Genomic DNA, 23,003 nt, shown 5'->3' on the forward strand with positions numbered 1-23,003 from the left:
AGCACACACACACCCACATACACGCACGCGCGCGCGCACGCACACAGGGCCACGTTTACACCAAGTAGCCGCCACGCTGCTTGTCGCTTCACGAATGAACGAGCTCACATAGCATGCCTCCGGCGACACATGTGGAGAGATATCGCGCTGCTCGTTTCACGTACCGAAAGCGAGCTAAAAATAAAGCAATGAAAAAGCAGAGCGGGAGTGCATTTGAAAGCGTGAAATAAAAAAAGAAAAACTCGGGAACTGCCATTGCGCGCAATGAATACGAGGAGATGAAACCGTGCGCACAGCGAGCAGCACAGCAGAAGCAGGAACGCCCGCTCCGATAGATTAACAACCAGACGCGAGCACATACGCACATTACCCCGTATACGCACGTGAATCAAAGCGAAGACGTAAATAGCGAAAACAGCGGAGCGACAATAAAGAAAATAAAAAGAAAGAAAACGCTGGTGGTTTCGAAGATAACGAGAGAAAGAGCTCCGCAACAGGGCTGCAGTGTCCGTATAACGGCCCGGGTCACAGCTTGTGCACTTGCGACTGCGGCCTGATTCTTTGTTTTAAAACCGGTCAGTACATTTATCTTTTCTTTTTTTGTATTTAGTCTATATATACCCCGATAGTACAAGGCGACATGTGTAAATCGCTCTTAGCGACGACGTCAACAAAGCGATTGAAAAAAAGAAACGCCGGGATGCGCGGTCGCACATCCTTATGCCGGAGAAAGTTCTCGTTCTCGTTCACTTATCTATCGGACTCGCATGTCTTTACAAAAATGTATTTAATGAGTCTATAGAACGTTCAAAGACGTTTCTTTGTGATCAGTACATTGTCTGCAGGCAGCTTCTGGACTTACGGCTTAGCTTCCTTACCCGCCGCGGTTGCTCAGTGGCTATGGTGTTAGGCTGCTGAGCACGAGGTCGCGGGATCGAATCCCGGCCACGGCGGCCGCATTTCGGTGGGGGCGAAATGCGAAAACACCCGTGTACTTAGATTTAGGTGCACGTTAAAGAACCTCAGGTGGTCGAAATTTCCGGAGTCCTCCACTACGGCGTGCCTCATAATCAGAAAGTGGTTTTGGCACGTAAAACCCCATAATTTATTTAGCTTCCAATTTTCTCGATTGGTATCTGCGCATACTACAAGGAACTTGGTACGAGGCAATAGATATGATTCTCATTAGCAGCTGCCTGCCCGTAGTGCCTAAAAACTTCAAAATATGGCGTTGGCATCTTTATGATAAAAGGAAACTAGGGATATCACGTTCCCGTATTCACTGGGCATTATAAACCCCCACAGTATTATATTAGACACTCTATAGAAACCTTACAGACGTTTTTCAGTGAAAATTGCCGCGCGACTGGCCGCTCGAGCCACTTTGCATGTATTCACGGGCTACTTTCACGCTCGGAAAAACCCCTTTATGTAGCACGTATTGAGCAATCGAAAGTTGTATCGGGAGTTTTTCACGTTGCTGTACAATATTCTAATTGACACTGTTAATCTAATTATATTTTTTGAAAAACTAATTTAATTAAGACTAATTTGTATTTGGGCGGAACGCAAGAAACAATCTGAGTATCTCAAGCGACCGCAAACAACATTACCCTGGTCCTGTTCAGCTAGGTGGCGTTTGCATGTTTTTAAAGCTTGGTGCATGATAGTTGAGACAACCTGCATACTTCATACAGACGGCACCCATTCTATATACTGTCTACGTGAAGTCTATATAAACTTTGCATGAAGGGTACACTTCTTTCATAGTTGTCTGTATGAAATATCTCAACTTGGTATTAAGGGCACAGACATCGTCTTGTGATGCAAACCCAAGGCAAAAATACCCCACAATTTCATAATCGTTATCGGCCTATTTTATGCCCTGCTTTATGAGCACTATTTCACGAAGGCGGAAGTGGGGGGTGGCGGGGGGGGGCTGCAAATGCGTATTTTCTTCGGCTGTTGGTTCGAACAATGCATGCACGAGGTGCCAGCAGATACAGTTGTGCCACACGGCGACTCTTCTCTTTTTCCCTCATCTTTCGGACTCCTCTCCCTTCCCTAATACATGGTAGTGAACTGGAGATATCCTCTGGGTTAGCCTCCCTGTTTCAGTGTTTTACTCAATGTCCCTTCTTTGCTTTTATCTTTTTCTCCTTCTTCTCTTAATCTTTCCCTCCCCTTTGCCCTTCCCCAGTGTAGGGTAGCCAATAGGGCTCAGTCCTGTTACACCTCCCTGCCTTTCATTCTCTCTCTTTCTCTCTCCTTGCGCATACACGCGCGCGCTAGACAAGCTTGACGATTCTACAGCGGACATGTCGCAAGAATTCCGAGTAGCGCGCCAACGCGAAACCGAAACCCTTGCAAACGGAGCAGCAAATCAATAAGTGACATGTCACAGAAAGTCAATCCAGAAAAAAAACACGCACACAGCCCGACGGAACGAGCATCTCCGAAAGCTAAACTAAAGGAAGGAAGAAAGAAAGAAAGAACGAACGAAATAAAGAATAAAAGAAAGGACAATAGTGCCTTAACCCTTTGCGAACAACGGCGAATACATTACACGGGTCCTGGCCCACGATAAGGAGGCGCCACTATTGTTCGGCAGAGCTCCGAAGGTCTCGCAAATTAGACGACGAGCGGTTTTCCGAGGCGCCCCGAACGCGGTACCCTATTTTATCATCGCGTTCGCGCGAGATGTGTCGCGCACAAGTGCGACGGGATCTTCGAGGAGAAGGTGTAACGACTTCTGAGCGACGCGGCGATAGTTTGTTGACGTCACCGACACGACAGAGAGCGCGGGTGCCGTTCGTGGCGCGTGCAATAGGCACGCATCGCTGCGAGAGCCGTGGCTTCTTTACGACGACTCACGAACGTATCGTAGCGCGATCTGAACTCAAATGAAGCCGTTTCGCGTCCCGAAACTACGTGCTATACCTCTGGGCTGTAAAGTGGCTGCTACGTAGCGCGTATTGGCGACGTATATTCGTCGTCGTGACGGGCGGCAGTATAGAACTCAAGCTGCGTTGTAACCACGCCTGTAAACAAGGGCGAAATGCCTACCGCGGCGTTTAGCGAGAGAGAGAGAGAGAGAGAGAGAGAGAGAGAGAGAGAGAGAGAGAGAGAGGGGAAGGCAGGGAGGGCAAGGCAACCAGACGGGCGTCCTGTTTGCTAGCCTACACTGGTGGTGAGGGAAAAGGGGAATAGAACGAAGAAGGCAGTGACGAACGTGTGTGCAGTGAAGCACCGTGACCTCAAAGTGGAGTTCCATAGCTGGGGATCTGCGTTGATGAGATCTGGAACGACCAAAGAGCCAGTGGTCGTTGCGCGAATAAGAAGCTACGGGTGAGATATGGGGCTTACTGAAGACTTGCAAGCACTGGATTAAGAGCATCCAGCTCTTGCATTGCACTTCGCGCTGACGGAATGTGCAACTTCCTGAAAAGTACACGAAGGGCATTTATGAGGGACCGAAGCATGACAACCTCTTGCCGCTCTTCTTAGGACAATTTATCGGGAGTCGGCGCTGTGGACTCTACCGCGGGGCGCTGTATCCTTTGATGTGACTGTGACTCCGGCTGTGGCTCTGGCGCTGTAGCGAATTAGTCGAGTAATCACGCGTGCTGTTAAAGTGAGTGCTATAATTAAGATAGCAAAAAAATAATAATAAACACATGCGTTGGTCGAGTACGCATTTGGGCTGGTTGGTCCATGATTGCGAGCGGGAAACAGCGCTAAACACAAGGACGAAGAGAGGGACACAGACCACAGCGCTTGTGCTCTTCTAAGCTAAGTCACTTTATCGCCACCAAGAGAGAAAATGAAGCTTACTCATATTTCGGAGAAATACTAAGATAAGAAATGCTTGTGTATATTTTGGGTGGTGAGAATAGCATTGAATATACGTATATGTGCAGCGCGTGTGTGTAGGCACTGTGTGCTATTTTCCCTCATGTCACATTTTGTGTGACATTTCTCCCTCGTGTGACATTTTTATAGCGCAATTCGATCACGCACTGCTCTCTCTTATGACACTTTGTGCATCTCTACTGCGCCTGCAGTGTTTGTGACATTTATAACGCGTCATTGCATAGTGTCTCATTTACGTTTGAGATTTTGTGCGGTACAAGCTGAACTGGTTAACCTACCTGCCTTTCCCTCGCCACTATTCCCTTCCTTTCTGTGTAACTTATCTCAAAAGGAGTAGCCCCGGGACCATACGTTGGCGCCAACATCTCCTTATTTATTCATGTCAATAAAAAGAAAAAAAGAAACACCAGTAGCTGGATAGTCTAGGTCAAAATGAGAGGGAAACAGTAGTTTGGCAATTCACGTCCTGCATAACGTCTGCATAGAGCAAATAGCTGGTGGTCTGGTAAAGTAAAGTTATAGGTGTAAAGAGGGAGAGAGATGCAGTCTTGGACAGCCGAGAGTTAGATGGTACAACAAGATTATGAAATTCCATACGAAATTCGTAGGCTGACTCAATAGAGTGGTAATTGGAAACGCCTTGCAGGGATACTTCTATTAACCTGCAGTGTGCATGAAATAGGTGGATGATGTCGTCAATGATGACGTAAGTTGTTGGTTTATTGTTTATTATTAGACATTAACACAATTACAAAGGAAGTGTAATTCAGAAGGAGGTCCCAAAATAAAAAAAAATGTCCGGGGGACCTCCTGTTATAACATGTATAAAAATGTAGAATATGCGATAAGCAACGAAGGTAAAAACAGCGGGAAAATACAAATCGACATATGAGAAGTAAGTAATCAAACCTCTGGTAGTGTAAGATAACAAAGATATGAACAAGAATAATTCCAGATTGAAATAAACGTGAAAGTACGAACATAACAGTAATTGAATAGGAATATAATGATTGTATATCACAAACAGTGCACAATTAAACAAAGAAACAAAATCAATTTATAAACGGCGAATAACCTAAGAACATAAACCGAGAAAAACAATGAAACATGGCTGCACCGTAATAAATGCGCACGTACACACACACGCATGCACACACGCACACACATACATTAAAATTAGGTAACGTATGTTTGTAAAAACTGTTTTAGAAGCCGCCGGAAACAGTGTAGTGAAGGGCATGATTTGTTATTTGATGGCAGGGAATTCCAAACGAAATCGTAGAATACAGGGCTGTCATTTTACCGTATTTAGTGTTGACTTTTGGAAGCAAGAGATTACTGCTTTCAGAAAACCATGTGTTATTCGCATGGCAAATTTACGTTGGGGGATGTAACTTAGTTATAATGTCACTGTTTCTACTTCTGAAGAATATAAGACCAGGCTCAAATTGAAACGTGAAGAGTAATGGTAGAATTTCAAGAGTGCGAAATATGGGTGCTGCTTATACGGTGTATGAACCATGCGTAATTATTCCGACCGCCCGGTTCTGATGGTGAATGAGGGATCTCCAGTGTGTGGGGTATGCGTTTCCGCACTTTGAAATGCAGTAAGGTGACTATTAATGGAAGCGTAGTAAAGTGATTTTACAAAATGTTGCTGAAAGCAATGTCTTGTTCGAATGGGTACGCGCATGCCAAAAGCCGTCTTCTTAGTGACAGAATTTACGCGAACGTTATACTCAACTTGAGGGTCTCGTGTAACACCTAGAAAAGGCGCAGTTATCGATGTATATATAGTTCAGGGGTTATTGTAGGCGTTTATTGGTATGAGTTAAATAACATATAGGTTTGTTTTAACAGGGTTTACCTTTAGCAAGTTATTTTTACACTAAGAAACAAGATTCGTGACACCGGCGTTTACCTTTCTTAGTAGAGTGGTAATTTCTTTATCACTAACAAGAAATTAAGAAACGCGCCGTGAAACACTTGTCCGTGCACTAACGCATTGACTTTTTTAAGCAGATCGGTTCTGCAATGTGTTGCATATTACGTGCCACGCCTTCCTTTCTTTCTCTCATTATTTCTTTCTTTCTTTCACTGATTCATTCTCTTTTTCTTTCATACAATACGCGTCAGGTAACAGAGAACCTATATGTTTTCCAAGTACACTAGTACACTACTAATCCAGGAGCCCGAGCCATAAAAGAAAAAAAGAAAAAAAAAACATCACAATGCCAGCGAACTTTTAACAAGTGCGCGAAACGCATGAAGCGAAAGAAGCGCCAGATGTTTTCTTCAGGTAATTACGTTTTACGGCATAGGTGGCCGGCACTTGGGTCTGAAAGAAGAATGAAGACATCACTAAATGCCGGAAAGAGGGGCAGCAAAGCCCGCGATGGCTTTCATCTGCAATCAAGAACAAGAAAGCGAGTGAGACGTCGATTAATCTGCGTTTTCATTTCTTCCGTGCGGCCGCGAACTTTGAGCCGCTGACCGAATAGTAAAAAAAAAAAAAAAAAAAAAAAGATAACAGCATAGAGACAAAGGAGAAGGCTGGGGGGGGGGGGGGGGGGGGTTGAATTCCTGGTCTTATAGCGTTGCTTTAATTGAGCTGCTTGGGTAAATTTGACTCGGAGAATGGTGTCAGCACACGATGCCCCGTTGCCACCGTTCGGGCCTATGATCATGTTGGAATGAAACGGGCATTAGGTGTTCCGCGCAAGCTTGAAGCGTGCGCACACCGTTATCTTTCTCTCCCTTCCTCTCTCTCTCTCTCTCTTGTATCGGTTAGCGTGTCAGGACAACCCGTGCTTCGCAGAAGGATGCACGCGGTATACGAGCAGGACGGAAAGCCCCGGCGAGAGAATCGTTCGGCAACGAGACCTGCCGTTCTGTTTCGACCTGTCGCCCTCCTTTCCTTTGGAGTCCTTGGCACCTTTCGCTTAGGACTAGGTCCTCTCGAGGCTGTTTCTTCTTTTTTTCTTTTGGATGTCGAGAGGAGGTTATTTGGCAGAAGCGGGACAAAACGGGGAAACACAGCAGCTGATATCCGAAAGCAGCGCTCGTACGAACCCTCCCGACCCGACCTACGTAACAGCGAAACACGCAATCAGAATGGACACAACCAGTTATACCCATGCGGGACAGAGTGCTTGCATGCTGAAGAGACATTATTGCGACAGAGAGAGAGAGAGAGAGGGGGCATAGCAGTTAACCAGAGTCACCATCTGGTTGGCTACTCTGTACCTGAGGGGGAGGGGGCTGATAGGAAAGGGTAGAAATGTCCGCACAAACACGATGAAGGCGCCCGACAACACTTATAACTGTCTTCCGTAATATAGTCCCGTTATTGTGGTTGTTTCCTTTTTTAAAGATCGTCGTCGGCGTCGCTGTGGTTACCGCTGTTGCTGTTTTTGTTTTCGTTGTCTCATAACTTCATTATGTCATAACGTTGTCATTTCGTAACGCTAATTTCATAAGTATTGATCAATCTTCTTCATGTATGTACTAATTCTAAAGCATCAACTATTTCAAGTGCGTAGGCACTTTTTATTCTTGTTTATCGATGTAAGTATATCCGTCTTGTTCTTCGCGCAACAGCTACCAATGACATCCCGACTTATCACTGAATCTTGTTTCATTCGATATCTTCCTAGCGCCCGCCTTCTTTTGCCCTGAATTGGCTACAATTTCTTCGACCGAATCAGCCTGTTTGCTTGCGCCCAACCGACTTCTAGTGGGACGGGTGATTATATACGTGTATTATTCTTACTGTGTATATTATTCCCGTTTCCACGAGCACCGGTACAGAGACCAGGGGTCATATCGCAAGGATCCTTTGTCTGGAATTCCTGTTCTTCCCATATCGCCAATCGCAACGAGTGGCCGATATCGGCAATAACGTAAGCGTGGCCACTCGCCAACCACTTAAAAAGGGGCAGAAAGATTTTTTTTTTTAAATTCAGTTCTTCGGATTATTACGAGCGACAGCCACTATCAGGTTACGAGGCACGCCGTCTAGCGAGGGACTCCGGAGTAATTTTTGGCACCACCCGGGGCTCTGTAACGTGCACCCAATGGTGGGGACACGGGGCGTTCTCGCACTTCATCCCCCGTCGAAATGGGCAAAAAAGATGGAATGACAAAAAAGGATCGCTGCATCACGAGGCTCCAGCCGCTTGTTCCCATGCAAATTAAAATTCATCATCATCATCATCATCATTATAAAGCGTATATTAACACATATAACTGAATTTCACAAGATGTGACATTGCCATGTGCCGCGTCAGAGCATTCTGCCACCTGCGACGCTATACAAAGTAGCTACAAGGCTGCTGCTACCGGGCGCTTGCCATTAACGTCAATTGTGAAACTACCGTACTTTACTGTTTCGTCGCGGTATATACCTTGCTCATCTCGCAGATTTTTCTTCGGGACTTCCGGAAGCATATTTACGAGAATGGTGATGCTTTTTCTTTTTGTTCCCCAACCAGATAATATACGACAGATTCGTTCACTCGTTGAACGTCTAAACGCAGCTGTGACGACATTGGCTACAATGTTATATTAAACTAGGGTGAATGGGTTCCTATACAACAGCACTTACTTATAGCGCACACGTCCTCTATCTATACATGCTTTGTCACGCGCTATAACGCAAATATTTCGTTGAACTTCAAACGACTGCTAGCAAGCCTTAATTACAACATATAGGTACGCGGATACACCGCACGTTATATAACCGGTGACAAGCTAAAACTTCAGAATAAGCCATGGCCTACAGGGTGCAATAGCATCCGGGTGGGGGGATTCTACTTTGCGGACATGTCCATTTCAGCTGTTGCTGAAGTTCTCTTTGGCTGGGATTGGGTACACGTTAGAAGGAGACAGGCGCTTCCAGCCAACCAATTGAAATTGAAATTGAAATTGAAATTTATTCCGCAACAAAGAAACGTTGCCAGGAGAAGAGGTAAAAAGCTGTAATAACAGCTTGAGGAGTCCTGACCTACCAGCAAACAGAGCAACGCAGTGGCGTGCGGCAAAGGCGATACACATTTATACAGAAGTTGGCTAATCTTCGATCAAAAAGCAAGCAAAAGAAAGGCAGGGTAGGGAGAAAAAGAAAAGAAGAAAAGGAGTACATCACTGTGCAAACGTGGCACGCGATCGCATTGATGAAATTGTGGATATGTCGTTATTTGTTAATCAGCGCTTCAGCATCAGACGGAATGGACATGTCCACAAGGTGGACACTTAAAGAATAACTCCCCCCCCCCCCCCCCCCCCTCCCATTCCTCCCCCGTGGCCTCCATAGTCTCGACCGCCGCTCCGAAAGGGAATACCCGAGACAGAAGCCCACATCAAAAGAGACATCGCTTGCGCCGTGCAGATGACGGAAAGCGCGCGAACTTAATTCGGTGCGTTCCCAGGTCGTCACAAGCTATATATATATAAATAATAGCGTGGACTGTCTCAGATGGTTAAGAAATAGGAGGTTCGATTGAAGAATAAATTCAAATGCGGAGGTTTATCGGTGCCCAAACAGCACAGTGCACGGGTTACGAAGAACGCCGTACAGTAGTGCATGCAGGGCACCGGATTAACTTGTACAAAGTCATGTAAGCCGCGTTGAAGTGAATGCGACAGTGTCGCATCGCATGCCGCAGCTCATCACGATAATGGGAGAGCATTTACGCGCGGCGCATTCCCCCTTTTGTCCCAAAACACACGGGCTTCCGACGAACGTGAGCTGCCGGAGTGCATGGCGGCGCCACCAGGTGGCGTCACCACTCCGGCCGCTCACCTATATTACACCTATATATACGCTCACTCGGCAATCCACCCATACCGTCGCGGCGTTTTCCAATATAATGGACACGCTAAACGTCTCCGTTGTTTGGCGACGAGATAATGCGCAAAGGGCGCTAACTTCTTTTCTTTTTTATGGAGTATATGTAAGAAATGTTTACACCCTTTGGGGGGTGTATCCTGTCGCCAAACAAAGTTACAGTCCTCAGAATTGCTTGCGTTTTCTTTCTCGGAAAAACTTTAGCGCTGGCTACTTTTCTGTCAAGAATCACGCTGCTAACGCGCATGTCGTTCGTGGCTTGCGAGCAACCGGGCGCGCATTATAGATCACTATTATTGTTCGGCGACAAGGTAACGTGCAATTTCTTTTAGAAATTACATTTAGAGATTTCAAACGGGCTCCAATTTGCAGTGCAACGCACGCGTAATGCGTAGGTTCTGGGTTCGGCTACCATGGGCGACAAGTTATCTTTTCGTCCACTTTCCTTTCCCCTTCATATTTTCTGCATTTCAATTTCAACTACAGCCAATTTCCCGCAGACTTTCCTTGGCTACATTGACTGTTGGCTTTATGTGGTCACGGGTAACAAAATCGAGCCCTTCGGTTCGCCTTCTTATCTCGCTTAATCTCTTTCAGAGTGATGCATGGATGCGATACCACGCGCCACTTGTCGCATTCATGTAAGTGCAGCTATGGTTTCAAGAAAGAGAGACAGAAACGAAGAGGGAAAGGTAGGAAGGTTAGCGAAGGACATGCCCGGTTAGCTATCCTACACTTGGAGCGGGGGAAAGAGGAAGAATAGATAAGAAGGAGAGAGAAGGAAAATAGTGAGTCAGTCATTCACAGAGTCAGTCGCAGAGGAATCTCCGCTGTCACAAGCATTCGCATACAATACAGTATCCTTCACGAAGAGTACAAGCGCTTTTGTGGCATTTTGCATGCAAGAATGCATATTCTATGGTTCAAGGATTCTTTCTTCCGAGAGCGCTCTGTTATATAACAGGTTGAGTTTAGCTTGCAGAGCACGTTGTTCAGTCTCAGCTATAGTTTTAAGATGTATATGGTAGTACGCAGTTCTTGCGGCCTGCACCGTGATATATCAAATTAGAAGCGTTATGCCTTAACAGAACAGAAGGTCACTTTTGCCGCGGAATCGGCGTTTCGGAAGCTCTTGTGGCTGACTATACAACGCCCTCTACGTCAGAGGGCCACCAAATCGCCCGCAGCTGAAGATTTGCATAAAAGCGGTCTCAACAGTTCGCATTAAACCACCGCGTCCATTTTTCTCACTCGCTTCCTATACATTACATAGCCGCGGAGTGAGAGATGAGAGGTCACGCGTTGATGTCACGCGTCGCAGTGAAGCCAATTAAACTTATCAAGGCGAGACCATTCCAAATGCCAAACCCCGATGAGGCAAACGGACGCCAACGCGACATTCGGCACAGGGCCTGGAGTGCACACACACACATACAAGCACACGCGCGAGAAAACGTGCGTAAAAAGTTCAAAAGACTGGCCAACACAGGTCGGACGCAATTGTGATAACGTGTAGCGATAGTGTAGCTTTAATTTAAAGAAAAAGCGTCGACATTAACTGCAGTCATCGCTGTGCTGAGCTGCGCGGGCGGCGTATCAAACGTGCAAATGTCAGCCGCTTCCTGCGAGTACGAGATGTACACACTGTAAAATAATTTACACCCTAAAAAGTGAAAAAGGGTGTAAATGTGCCAATAACTCTCACCCTTAGGGTGTTACTTATGTAACGGACACCCTAAGGGTGTCAGTTATAGACACATTTACATCCTTTTCACTTTTTAGGGTGTAAATTATTTTACAGTGCATACGGTGAAACTTCATTTTGAGAAGATTATTTCATTCAGCACTGCGAAAGAGAAACGCCTGCGTGTGTCCGCAGTGCAAATAAATACAGTACGGCTCACTACTAAGAGGAACACCGATTTGGCTACAAATTGCAGTTGAATTATAACACGAAGACATGCAGGATATTCCCTAATGCATAGATGTCGGCCTAATTCGTCTAATCAGGGTGTTTTTTTTTTTTTTCTCCTTTGGGTGAAGGGTAAGTGTTCAAGTTATATTGACTTGAATACCAGCTACAAATTCCCTGTGATGGTGAACCGTATCTCAATCTCAAGTCAAAAAGAAAACAAACGGAAAGACAATTAGCTTACTCCACAGAATAAACTTTGGAATCAAAGTGCAACGTACAGTGCGACCTTCGCGTTCCTTGTAAACTACACATACAGTCTAGAGAGAGAGAGAGAGAGGCAAAGGAAAGAAGGGGTTAACCAGAGATTATCTCCGGTTGGCTACACAGCATCGGGGGAGGGGCAAAGGGATCTGATGGGTGAGACATACAAAATGAATTAAGACACACACACACACACACACACACACACACACACACACACACACACACATACACACACACACACACACACACACACACACACACACACACACACACACACACACACACACACACACACACACACACACAGAGATATATATCCCGCGCAATGTGACCCTGAAAACCATCCCGAATTACGCTAACGTTGCATGCGTACTAGCGAATCGTTACTGCCGAGATCCTTGAAAACTGCGTAGATGGCCCATACGCCGTTCGTCGTTAACTGCGCGTCTAACGGGCGCGTTGTTCGGGCCACACGCAGCGTATCTGCAGGCTCGTAGCAGCGTCCATCTCCGGCACGTATATACGCTTCGCGCCTCGCGATAACCATGCACGCTCTGGTGCGATCGCTGAAACGGGGTCTGCGAGGAAGTACATTTTTTTTTTTCGATTTACACAAACGGAAAAGCGGTATCGTCGCTCTGTGCTACATAGTTGCGCTCTAAAAAATTATGACAGAGTGAAAACCCCGCACTTGTGCATAAACGCGCTAGCACGAGTACGGCGCTTTATCCTGATAGGGTATACAGCCCAAAAATGCCATTCCATTTTTGAATAAGACTTATTCATTCATCCATGCAGAGGGGTAATGACGAATACTATATTTGCCCGGCATTTGCCGGCTTTGGCTTCGAACGACCTTCCCGTTTCTCAATTTAACTCGCACGTATTGCATAGGGCGTCAGATTTGCCTTTTAGGTAATGCAAGAAACAATACGCGCGAAGGTATACACCAGCTTCGTCCGAGAATCGTACGAAACGCGCGCTCGGCCGGAATCGCAACGCTGGCGTCACATAAACGCAGAACGAACGCTCTGACGCCGAAGAGCACGCGGCGCCATATAAACACGTCGCGAACGCGTCCCACGTAAGTGTGCATAGTTTCTGTTTCGGGGATCGAGCTCGCGTTCGACGTCGACTCACTCTCGACAAGTCGAATCGACACTCGTCCGCGTGGCGTTTCGCGACGCTCCAGTTGCCCTATACAGTCTTCGTCGACCGCGCGTGTGCGTGAGAGTTATATTTCGGAAACGGCTGCAGTGGTGTGTCCCGGCATAGAGGTTCTCACTATAACACCTAGAGAGAAATCTGGCGCCACCGCCTATGGGAGTTTCCTAAGGAGCGCTGTGCCGTCATGGGAACGACGGTATATGTGTCCGCGAGGCTTGTGGTGGCTGGTGTTGTAAGAGGCTTCGTGTAAAACGTGGATATGGCTACAGAAATAACGCATTCTTAAAGTAAAATCTTCATAAAATGTTTCCATTCACGCAAATTGCATCTTCCAATGAAGTTTACTCACCTACAATGTATAATCAAGCGAAGAAAAGCAAGAACAGACGACAAACTGTTCCAAAGCGAGCGCGAATCTTGTCGTCTGTCCTCCAACTTTAGCGGCCCGCTGATACTTTTTACGTTTCATATAATTGTATACATGCAACAACAAGTTCTCATAGTTAAACAAAACATGTATTTGTGTAATAATAAGGCTAAAACTGCTTTTTACGTGCTGTTTTAGTAGAAAATTAATCACTGTGACAGAAGGAACGGTGCTTGCCTGGCCCTCCGACAACGATGTCAATCCGAAGTCACAATATACCGGCATTTCCATGCATACCACAGCGCAGCAGCACCAGATTTCCCTCTAGGTAATAGCATGAGAAACTCCATCTGTCCCGGTGAAGTCGCATATTACAGCGCATGATAGTACGAAATTAAATTACCGGAGAGAAGTCTCACCACGAGAAGCCAACAAACAGGAGACAAAATCACGAGAGAAGTCTGTCGCTTTAGAGTTCACGTCTGCGAGAGCTGCCAGCATATGACGGTTCAATACCGCGTGGGAATGAACGGATTGTATACATAGTATGCACGTGACGTCACATCCGCTGCTGTCGTCTACTTCCGCTACCTTCCGCCATCTTGGGGAACCTTATCAACAGGCGCGCGCATAGGCCTATAGGTTCCCCAACATGGCGCCGCCGTAAACCGGAAGTCGCGGAGTATCCTTGAATGACGTACGTGCATACTGTGTATACACACGGATTCGGTTCTGAATAAGGTGAATCTGGTGTCGAACGATTTGCTTTTGCGACAGAGCAAGTAGATCCTATTTAAATAAATTAAGTGCACTATGAATGCAACGTCCGCAACGATTACGCGCAGAGTCCCATTACATCCACGCGTTTACAACGCAATAATGCCATGCAATATGCCGGGAAGTACAGGTCGATAAAGGCGTGGTAAATTGCGTAATAGAAATAAAGGCGCGAGAACGTCTGAAACGCTGACAAGCACGAAGAGTATAGACAAATTCGTGTACTACGAAGCGTTGCCATCGTTGCCATGGTAACCGAAGGAATCATAAAGGTGTTTTATTCGTCCTTTCATTCATTTTAACGCGTTAGGATTACGAGTGTCAAAGCGGGAAAATGTGCATGTGTTCAATGTGTGGGAAGCCTGTCAGGTGGTAGCATATTAAATATATATATATAAGGTGTCCCAGGTAACTTGTGCCAAGGTAATGTTGTTTGCCGTCGGTTGGAGCGAGTCAAATTTTTTCTATTTCCCGAAAGTTACATAATTAGTTGTTATTAAGTAACTAACGGTGTCAAATATTATAATCAGAGCAAAATTGTCATTGACAAGATTGTAGGCCATCATGAAGAATTCCCGATCCATTGCTCAACATGCGTTACATCAAAGTTTTTTTTTTTCTTTTCCAAACGTTAAACACGAAAAACACGCTAATTAACCTTATGCTTGTCTTGGGTTCCTTGCCTACTGGCTTCATATGGTCATACATATATATAAGCGCAGTCGATAGCGCTTAGACAGATATAGCTCCATAGTGCAGGAAGAGGCTAAGAGGACTTCGCTTGAAAACACGGAAGATACACTGTAACGATAAATTCCGTTTCTTAGATACCATGCTTCTATAAAGTCAGCTGTTGCTACAACTGCAGCGCTAAACAACCTAACAAAGCGAAGTTTATTTGCACCTTACAGAATGCAAATCCGCATGAGCTGCGGCGCGGCCTTTCTTCCGCATAACGAAAAAAAGAAATATGCCAACCACACATTAGTGTATGCTTTCACAGTTGGGCCGCGAAGGGCCTGACAGACATATTGCTGCCGCGAAACAACAACAGCAACCTTGCGCGAGAAAGCAACGTTCTTAGAAAAGAAAGAAAGAAAAAACGACGTTACTTAGTTAAACGGTAACAGTAAACAGATTTATTATTTCTCTCTGCTGTCCCTTCAGATGACGCAACCTCTTTGTGCCACAGTGCAGAGAATATACATTTCCTGGCGCGCTCTCCTACCCGTCTACTCGTCTTTTCGAGATCACCGAGTCGCGAACGCATTTGACTGTGGTATAAACAAACCTGCACTATATAAATATACATATAGTTGTGAATGTTATCTCGACTCGTCCACATAAAAGCGAGCAAGCGGTGCAAAGGTTGGCGTCGAAGGAAGCTACATTCCAAGTCGCAATTTTTCTTCAACTTCTTTTAAAGCGGATAGCTTGCTTTGGCTATTTCGGCCGTTCTATTGGCGGTCGAACTTTCACCACCCATGCACCGTAAAATCGTGTACACCCTTAAAAGTCAATAAGGGTGTAATTTGGTCTATTTAGCTAACACATTTACACCCAAAAATAGAAAAAAACGACAGACATTAATGGGCACTACCGTGCCGCCCGTGGTGTCTGTTTCTGGGTGCAAGGGTCTGCGTTACAGATATGTACACCCGTTTTAAGGGTGTACAAGATTTTAGTGTAGAAAGGTGTCAATGCAAAGGGCGCTACACTTTCGCAAAACCGAGCCCTGGGGGCACGTTCGCCGAACGTGCACTAAAAAATAAGTTACACCCTTAAAAGTGAAAAACGGTGCAAATATGTCTGTAACTCACACCCTTAGGGTGTATGTTATCGAAATCACACTATAAGGGTGTGAGTTACAGACACGTTTACACCCTTTTCCACTTTTAAGGGTGCAAATTATTTTACAGCCTGCCCCACAACTATACGCATCTTAAAATTAAATATCCACGAGATACAGGCGCTGTCGCGCTCTTGTGCTATACAGTCGAACCCGGATATATCGAAACAACATATAACGAATTATTGTGTAGAACGATCATCAGTCAAATCTCCTTTGAAAATGCTAGCAGAAAATTTTTATTTTATATATCGAATTACCTATATATCGCACTTTTTCGTGTGATCCCCTTCAGATATTGTATATCTGGGTGCGACTGTTATAACGCCACATTTGTGCTGGTTAACCGCGGTGTTCTGTACGGGGTTAAGCATTAAAATAACAAATGCTTGCCTAAATATCCTGACTCCAACTAATACTCGCCTTCAAGCGCATAATTCCTTTACTAAAGTGAATATAGCTTTCTAGAAGCGTCCGACTATTCGCTTACATTGACAATCATCGCCGATGGTTTCTGCGCATCTTTTTTTTTAAATAACTTCGTATGTTCATGTTTCCTTCTCCCTACAACCGAACAAACCGCTGTATGCGAATTTGTACAGCCGAAGTCATACATAGCCCGAACACGCCTTACACGCAGTTTTTATTCGATATACGTATACTCCGTGGCTTACTATAGCGATTGATTTAAATGTTTTACGTTGAATTTACTTATAGGTTATTTCCTTGCAGAACGCTTAGTGTTTCCACCTTACAAACAGCGTTTGTCCGAGTTAAAGCGCTAGAGATGTGTCTTCCGTGTTCGAATTCAGTATGACGGAGGTGATATACATACGTGCACGCAAGAACGTGTGTTTGGGTCTGCAGTTTAGAACGCATACGTTGTGAGTATATGTTCCCAGTGTTTTAGCCTGTCACTAACACCATACTTCTGGTGTATTTATATCGGCGGTTCATCATCGAAGAACGAGGACTGCGGCGCACTGCGAATTTACTTGTATATACTGTGTGTATATATAGCGCTTAGCTTGCAGACACTTTAGATGATGGCTTCTCGATAGTTAGAACTGGTTTTCGAATCGTGTCATGTGCCGTATAGTCGTATACATGGAAGTACCAGGTATCTAGCAAAGATAATATAATTCATCCACCTATCGACAGTACACAGCTCACATTTGCCTTTCATATACGTTATACGTTATTATATACGTTATTACGTTATACGTTCGCGCGTGCATAGGACTGTGTACTGTGGATTTTTGGCCTTACGACGTTGCTTCCTTCCACTTCTTACTCACTCACTCTCACTCTCTCTCTCTCTCTCTCTATATATATATATATATATATATATATATATATATATATATATACGTATAGGTTATGTTCTTTCTGCTATGCGAAAAAACATGGTAGCCGTCACTTTTATATGGTGGCTAAATACGTTCCTATTACTTTCATTAAAAAAATTAAAAGAAGACAGTAGTTCACCGTTTTTCAGATCGTTTTAGCATCTGTACAACGTGATCTTACTGTGTGGTGTTTACACGGAACGTGCCCCACGGTCACACGCAGTATTTACAAACACGGTTGCTTGGCAACACGAAAGCACCACCCCCTAAAGAAAAGGAACTGTGGCGGGAAAGACGGACATACGTTGACGCACGTTTTTGCATAAAAATATCCGTAATTCAGGTGTCACAACGTGAGACGCGCACCGCTACCTTCTCCTTGATCCGTATAATTGCTAGTTGTTTATATTACCTTACTCTTGCCTCCTCACGTACTATAATGTGTATACTTTCTTTTGTTCATAAGATATAGTGATATTGTCAGTCGGTTATTGTATCGCTACTACTTGTGCTTGGACTATTACGGGAGGCTGCTGAAACTTATCTTGTAACCAATGGAGTACCATACGTTGCTGGTTATCTAAGCGCCTTTGCACTGTTACCCAAGTAATATCAGTTGCATTTGTGATGATGGACCCCTTTCGTTTGGTTTACAATAACAGTGGATGCGTATTGTTCGTAAAGTATTGTATTAGTGTTCTTGCTAATTGCGTTCGGCAGTTCCGAGAGGCTGCACATGTTTTTGGAGAAACCAATGCATTATTATTTGTTGTTCGCTATTGAAGCATTATTCTGTGTTGCCTGCCAATAATTTGTGTCTACCATAGTGCACTGTCTGAGACTGTACTGGTTATCTTTGAGGTAGTGGTAAATGGTCAACCCGTTCAAAGGGCCTTCCGCACCACCCCCTTTAACCCTTATCTCAAGTGACGTACATATTAAGGTAACGTGAGACGAAGTACCACTTACCGGTAACCGAGCGCTTCCTCGGCTGGGGCTTGTCCTGTTTTCGCCGTGACATGGCATCGGCGTTGTCCAGTTTGGCGTCGTCAACCCCGGAGTCAAACAGCAGTTCACGCGGGGCGCGACAGCCGAACTGAGCCCGTGGCCACTTCAGACCTGGGCCGAGAGGACCTCAAACTCCGCTTCACAAAGAAACGAAACGAAAAAAAAAAGAAAGCTTTTCACACAACGCCCGCAACCGCTGTCACCGTCGGCGACCGTTGGACACGTAACACCGGCGAAGCCGATGAAAGAACCGAGCCGTCGACGCTGTCCACACGCGACGATCTCGTCGGTAACGCGGCGCGAACATCCAATCCTCGGGCACGGCGGCTGCAGTACTCGCCGTATCGCAGCAGAGTTGTCGCACTGTCACGATGACATCAAAGTCGCCGCCGACAGTTGAAATGGACAGACAGACGACCGTCGTTCACTACACGTTCACTTGCAGTATCGATGATGATGACGAAGTCTGTCCGGCAGCGAGCCGTGAGTGGTTGAAATTCGCGGCCGCGTCACAAGGTCAGATTCAGGGTTCGGTCTTTTGGCCGCAGACGTGACGATGCAATCTCCGTTGTTTCGCTTTTGTTTACGTTGTCGTCGTCTACGAGACTCCGGTCGGTCCTCGACACCCTCGACGTGACGTCCCCGATATTAGTTCGAATTGTCTGATCGTCTGTTCTCGGTCACATTTATTTCGTGTTTTCGAGTCAGGATTACGCACTTTGCGAACTTGCCCGATTGAAAAAGACCAAATAAAAACAAAGCATACGAAGTACGGCGCAAACAAAAAACCTTCTTCCGGATTGCGTCCGGGAGGAGGTTGTCACCAGTTGAGTGACAGCCCTTTTCTTTTACTTTTGTAAGTTTCGGCGGGAAAGGATTTCTTTCCTACAGCGGCGGTGGAAAGGGTAAAGGTAAAATAGAAATGAACGCCGGCATGGTAGCAATTAGGGTATAGCACGTTTCTTTTTTCTTTCTTTTTGCAAGACTCCCAGAGCACGCTACTAACACGTTCGTGTTTTTCCGGCCGCCCCAACCGGTATGTCACGTGCGATAAAAACTGACGTACGCTATTCAGTCGTCGCCGACTGTTTGAGATTGCAGAACGGGACCAGGACGACAGCTTCTCTGAGGGTTCACAAGATTTGTGGGCACAACTTCGCTTACGCCGCTTTTCTCCTCCGAATGCGGGAGAAAGGAACGTTGAACGAATCGAGCGAAGGGTTGTTACTGGTGTGAGTGTCCCGTTAGCGGACGACTTCGAGAAGAAGGATGGAAGGGTGTCTACGAAAAAATGCCGTTGCAACCCTCTCTCTCTCTCCCGCCTCGGCAAAGCACAGCACACAACGACACCGACAACGACGACACGCTGGCTGTAAGAGGATCACAACACGAATCGTTGCCGCAAACACACGCGGCGCTGCTGCACATCACCTCCGCGACGAGAATCACTCGGATGTCACTCGTTGACACGCGGTGCTGTCACACTCCGGAGCTCACCACCGAGTAACGGAAGCACACACTGGCACGCACAACACCGACGACACTGCAGACGATCGGAGCAGACGATTTTTTCGGCGACATCGTCTGCGAACCCGCCGCAGCCGTTGTCTCGTCGTCTGCTACGGCGGGGCACTCCAGGACTCCGGTCCGCCGCGCGACGCCGCGGGCCCGATGTAGCGCGCGAGAACCACGTTGCCGCCGGCGCTTCTCTTCTCCCTCGGACACGACGGGGACACACAAGCAAACCGTCGTCGTCGACGCGGACGATGTCGCGCAGAACGAAAGGGGAGGAGTCGATCGAGAGACTCGGAAGGAGAAGAAACAAAAAAATCAAAGTGAAGCAAGGCACTCCGCGGTGCTGGTGGCGGGGGGGAGGAAAGGGCGAGAGAAACAGAAACAAAGCAAAGAAACACGACCACGCACGCCGCCCCGGCGCGTCCGTGTCTCTCGCCGGGCTTGTCCGCGAGCTCGGCTAGGCTCGCGCGCGCGCAACGCGGTCTCTCTACGGCGACTCGCCGCTGGCTGGAGCGTTTTTCGACCCCCCCACCCCTCGCTGTGTTTCTTTTTTCTCTTCTTTTTCCTCCCCCCACCCTCAGGCCTGACGCCGTACTTCTAGCCACGGCAGCAGCAGCAGCAGCAGGAGGCGAGCCTTCCCTTCTCCAGCGTGCACAGCGCACAGCGAAGCCTCGCTCTCTCTCTCTTTCGCCGGCGGGCCGCGGCTGGAGGAGAGGGAGAGAGGCAGTTGAAGGGAGAGATGGAGAGGAGGAGTTCAGTCGCGGGGACAGCGGTCACCGCGAGTGCGGCGCGGACCGTGCGCCCTCTTTCGAGCGGCGCTGCAGCGGCGAGCGCGTTGCCCAGGGGCGGTGCTTTTGCGGCGGCGCCTGGCTACCGCGCCGCCCGAGCCGGGCGGCTCGCTGTTTGACGACGACGTTCGCGTGGCCGACGGGGCGCCAGACGATGTGGAGCGCTACGCGGGCGAGCGACCGCCGACGCCGATGTGACGTCTGATGCGCCGCGAAACGTGTAGACGTGCCCATACGGCTGCTACTGCCGCAGCAGCCGCCGCAGCGGCTCTTCGAATTGTGCTCCCCAGCTCGGCTAATGTCACCGGTCACGGAAAGCGAGCGGCCTGCGCAAGTAGCATGCATGTAGCGGAGACCTAAGCCGGTACACGCCTTTATGGGGTGTGTCATGACAGCTCGAGGCGAAATGCGTGCTCTAAACAAGCGGCCGTGCCTATAGACATGCGCGATATGTCAGAGCAGTGCGTGCAGCGCACGCACGCGGTAGGAAGGGCACCACGTGCTGATGTGTTTATATCGGAATACGAGGCTTCTGCAGGCTGCCTCGTCGATCGTAGTGCGAGGTGTGTCGGGCAGGCGAATCGGAGCTACTGTGAATAATAGCTACATAAATACATACATAAAAACAAGACGTCAATGCACCACATCTGATGCTTTAGAGTAGCGAGCGACCCTTCTCGAGGTATCTGTGTCACTTAGGAGTAAAAAAGGGGGGGAGGGGGGCTGGCGATAGTTGCAGTATTTCATTATAGAGCAGTGAAAACAGTTTCCGGTTAAAAGAAAAGGAATTCCTGTATTCACATAGTACAAATGTAGGGGAAACAGACGCAGACGCCGGCTCTAACATCAATTTTCTACGTTGAAGTCAGAGTAGTCTAATTTAAAAATATAAAAGAAAGAAAGAAAACTTCTCTGCCTGCAAGAAATTATCTGTTTGTAGCAGCAAAATCGAAATCGTAGTTTATTAAAGTAGTAATGTAGCGTTACATCATGGCAAATATCTTTTCATGCGCATTCTCTAGGCGTTCCATAAAAAGTGCAGAATTAGATGTCATGATTGCTGGACAAGACAAAAGGCTACAATAGTCGATTCCAATGAGCAATTAAACAAAACTTCGTCTCCTGATCCTTCTCCCTCTCTCTCTCTCTCTCTCTTGGTGTAATAGCTAACTGCTAACAGAATCGCAGCGTAAAAAAAGTCCCATCTGCTTCAGCCCTCGACAAATATTTCATCATTTCATACGTCCACTTCTATTTGAGCATCAATTTCACAGTGTGACCTCGTGACTCTTAGGTGAGCCCACGGTGACCCAACTTGGCAGCAACATGGTGTCACAAACCAAGTATTACGCTTCCTAAACAGGAATAAGTCTGGATAAAAGTTACCCCCTGTTGTAATTTCTTTAACAGCCTACAGCAGGGTCCACTTTTAACGGGCACATCGAGAGCTTCTTTGTAATGTTGTGTTGTTTCGACTGTTACGTATGTATATATGTTATGTAGAACAAAAACTTTATCATTTCACGATCATGAAAATTGAGAGAAAGAGATAAAGAAACGGAAACGTTGGGAGGTAAACCAGATGGCACCTGGTTTGCTACCCTATACGGCAGGAGAGGGAATAGGGCAGAAATAAAAAGGAGAGATTAGGAAAGGAAGAAAGGTGAAGCGCACTCACACGCATAACAGCGTTAATCGCGCAATCACAGGCGGTCGCAGAGCTCAAGTGCCTGGAAAGGTCAAAACTTCTTCGTCTCTTTCCATGTTTAAAAAGTGAATGAAACGCCATCTTTTGAATAAATAACCTAATTGGATATGCATTCGTCATAAAGTTATGTTATATTGATACAGAACTTTTGTTAATGTAACTTCAGTTGTATGGTATCAGTGTTTGTCTGAGTTCCTCCTTCTTGATTCTGGTTTTGTAGATGAAACAATTTTGATTGCTTGAACTGCTATTTTAGCTTTCTATGTCTTTAGTGAAGTGATTATTTTGCCATTCTATTTGCTTATTTACGTATTTTTACTGTTCACTCGGTTTTCTATTGGTTTGCTTGAATTTAGTTTTTTTTTTTTCTGCTAGTTTGTGATTAGTTTCCGTCTGATTATCCATGGAGGGTCCCACTACGGTCACCTGAACCTCTTTTGCACACTTTATTCCTGTTATCATGTTTCGATAAAATCCGAAAAATTTGAACAAACTTGCACAAAAAGAAGTGAGAAACAAAGATGCTTTTAGGCAGCTTGACAAAGCTCTCACCTCCTGCAACTTGGCGGCTGGTC

The 23,003-nt window shown here is 46.4% G+C and overlaps 1 protein-coding gene across 1 annotated transcript in view; it reads right to left on the bottom strand.

The window, feature by feature from the left end:
• The window catches only part of LOC126533546 (B-cell lymphoma/leukemia 11A-like), a 557,606-nt gene extending 536,969 nt beyond the window's left edge, over window positions 1-20,637 (bottom strand). Inside the window, exon 1 of the mRNA XM_072289374.1 lies at window positions 18,379-20,637. Within this exon, the coding sequence (XP_072145475.1) occupies window positions 18,379-18,430 (52 nt within the window). The 5' untranslated portion in view covers window positions 18,431-20,637. The remainder of the gene's footprint in view (window positions 1-18,378) is intronic.
• Between the last annotated feature and the right edge of the window lie 2,366 nt (window positions 20,638-23,003).

This window comes from Dermacentor andersoni, chromosome 7 (genome assembly GCF_023375885.2).
Source record: "Dermacentor andersoni chromosome 7, qqDerAnde1_hic_scaffold, whole genome shotgun sequence".
NCBI classification, from domain to species: Eukaryota; Metazoa; Arthropoda; class Arachnida; order Ixodida; family Ixodidae; genus Dermacentor; species Dermacentor andersoni.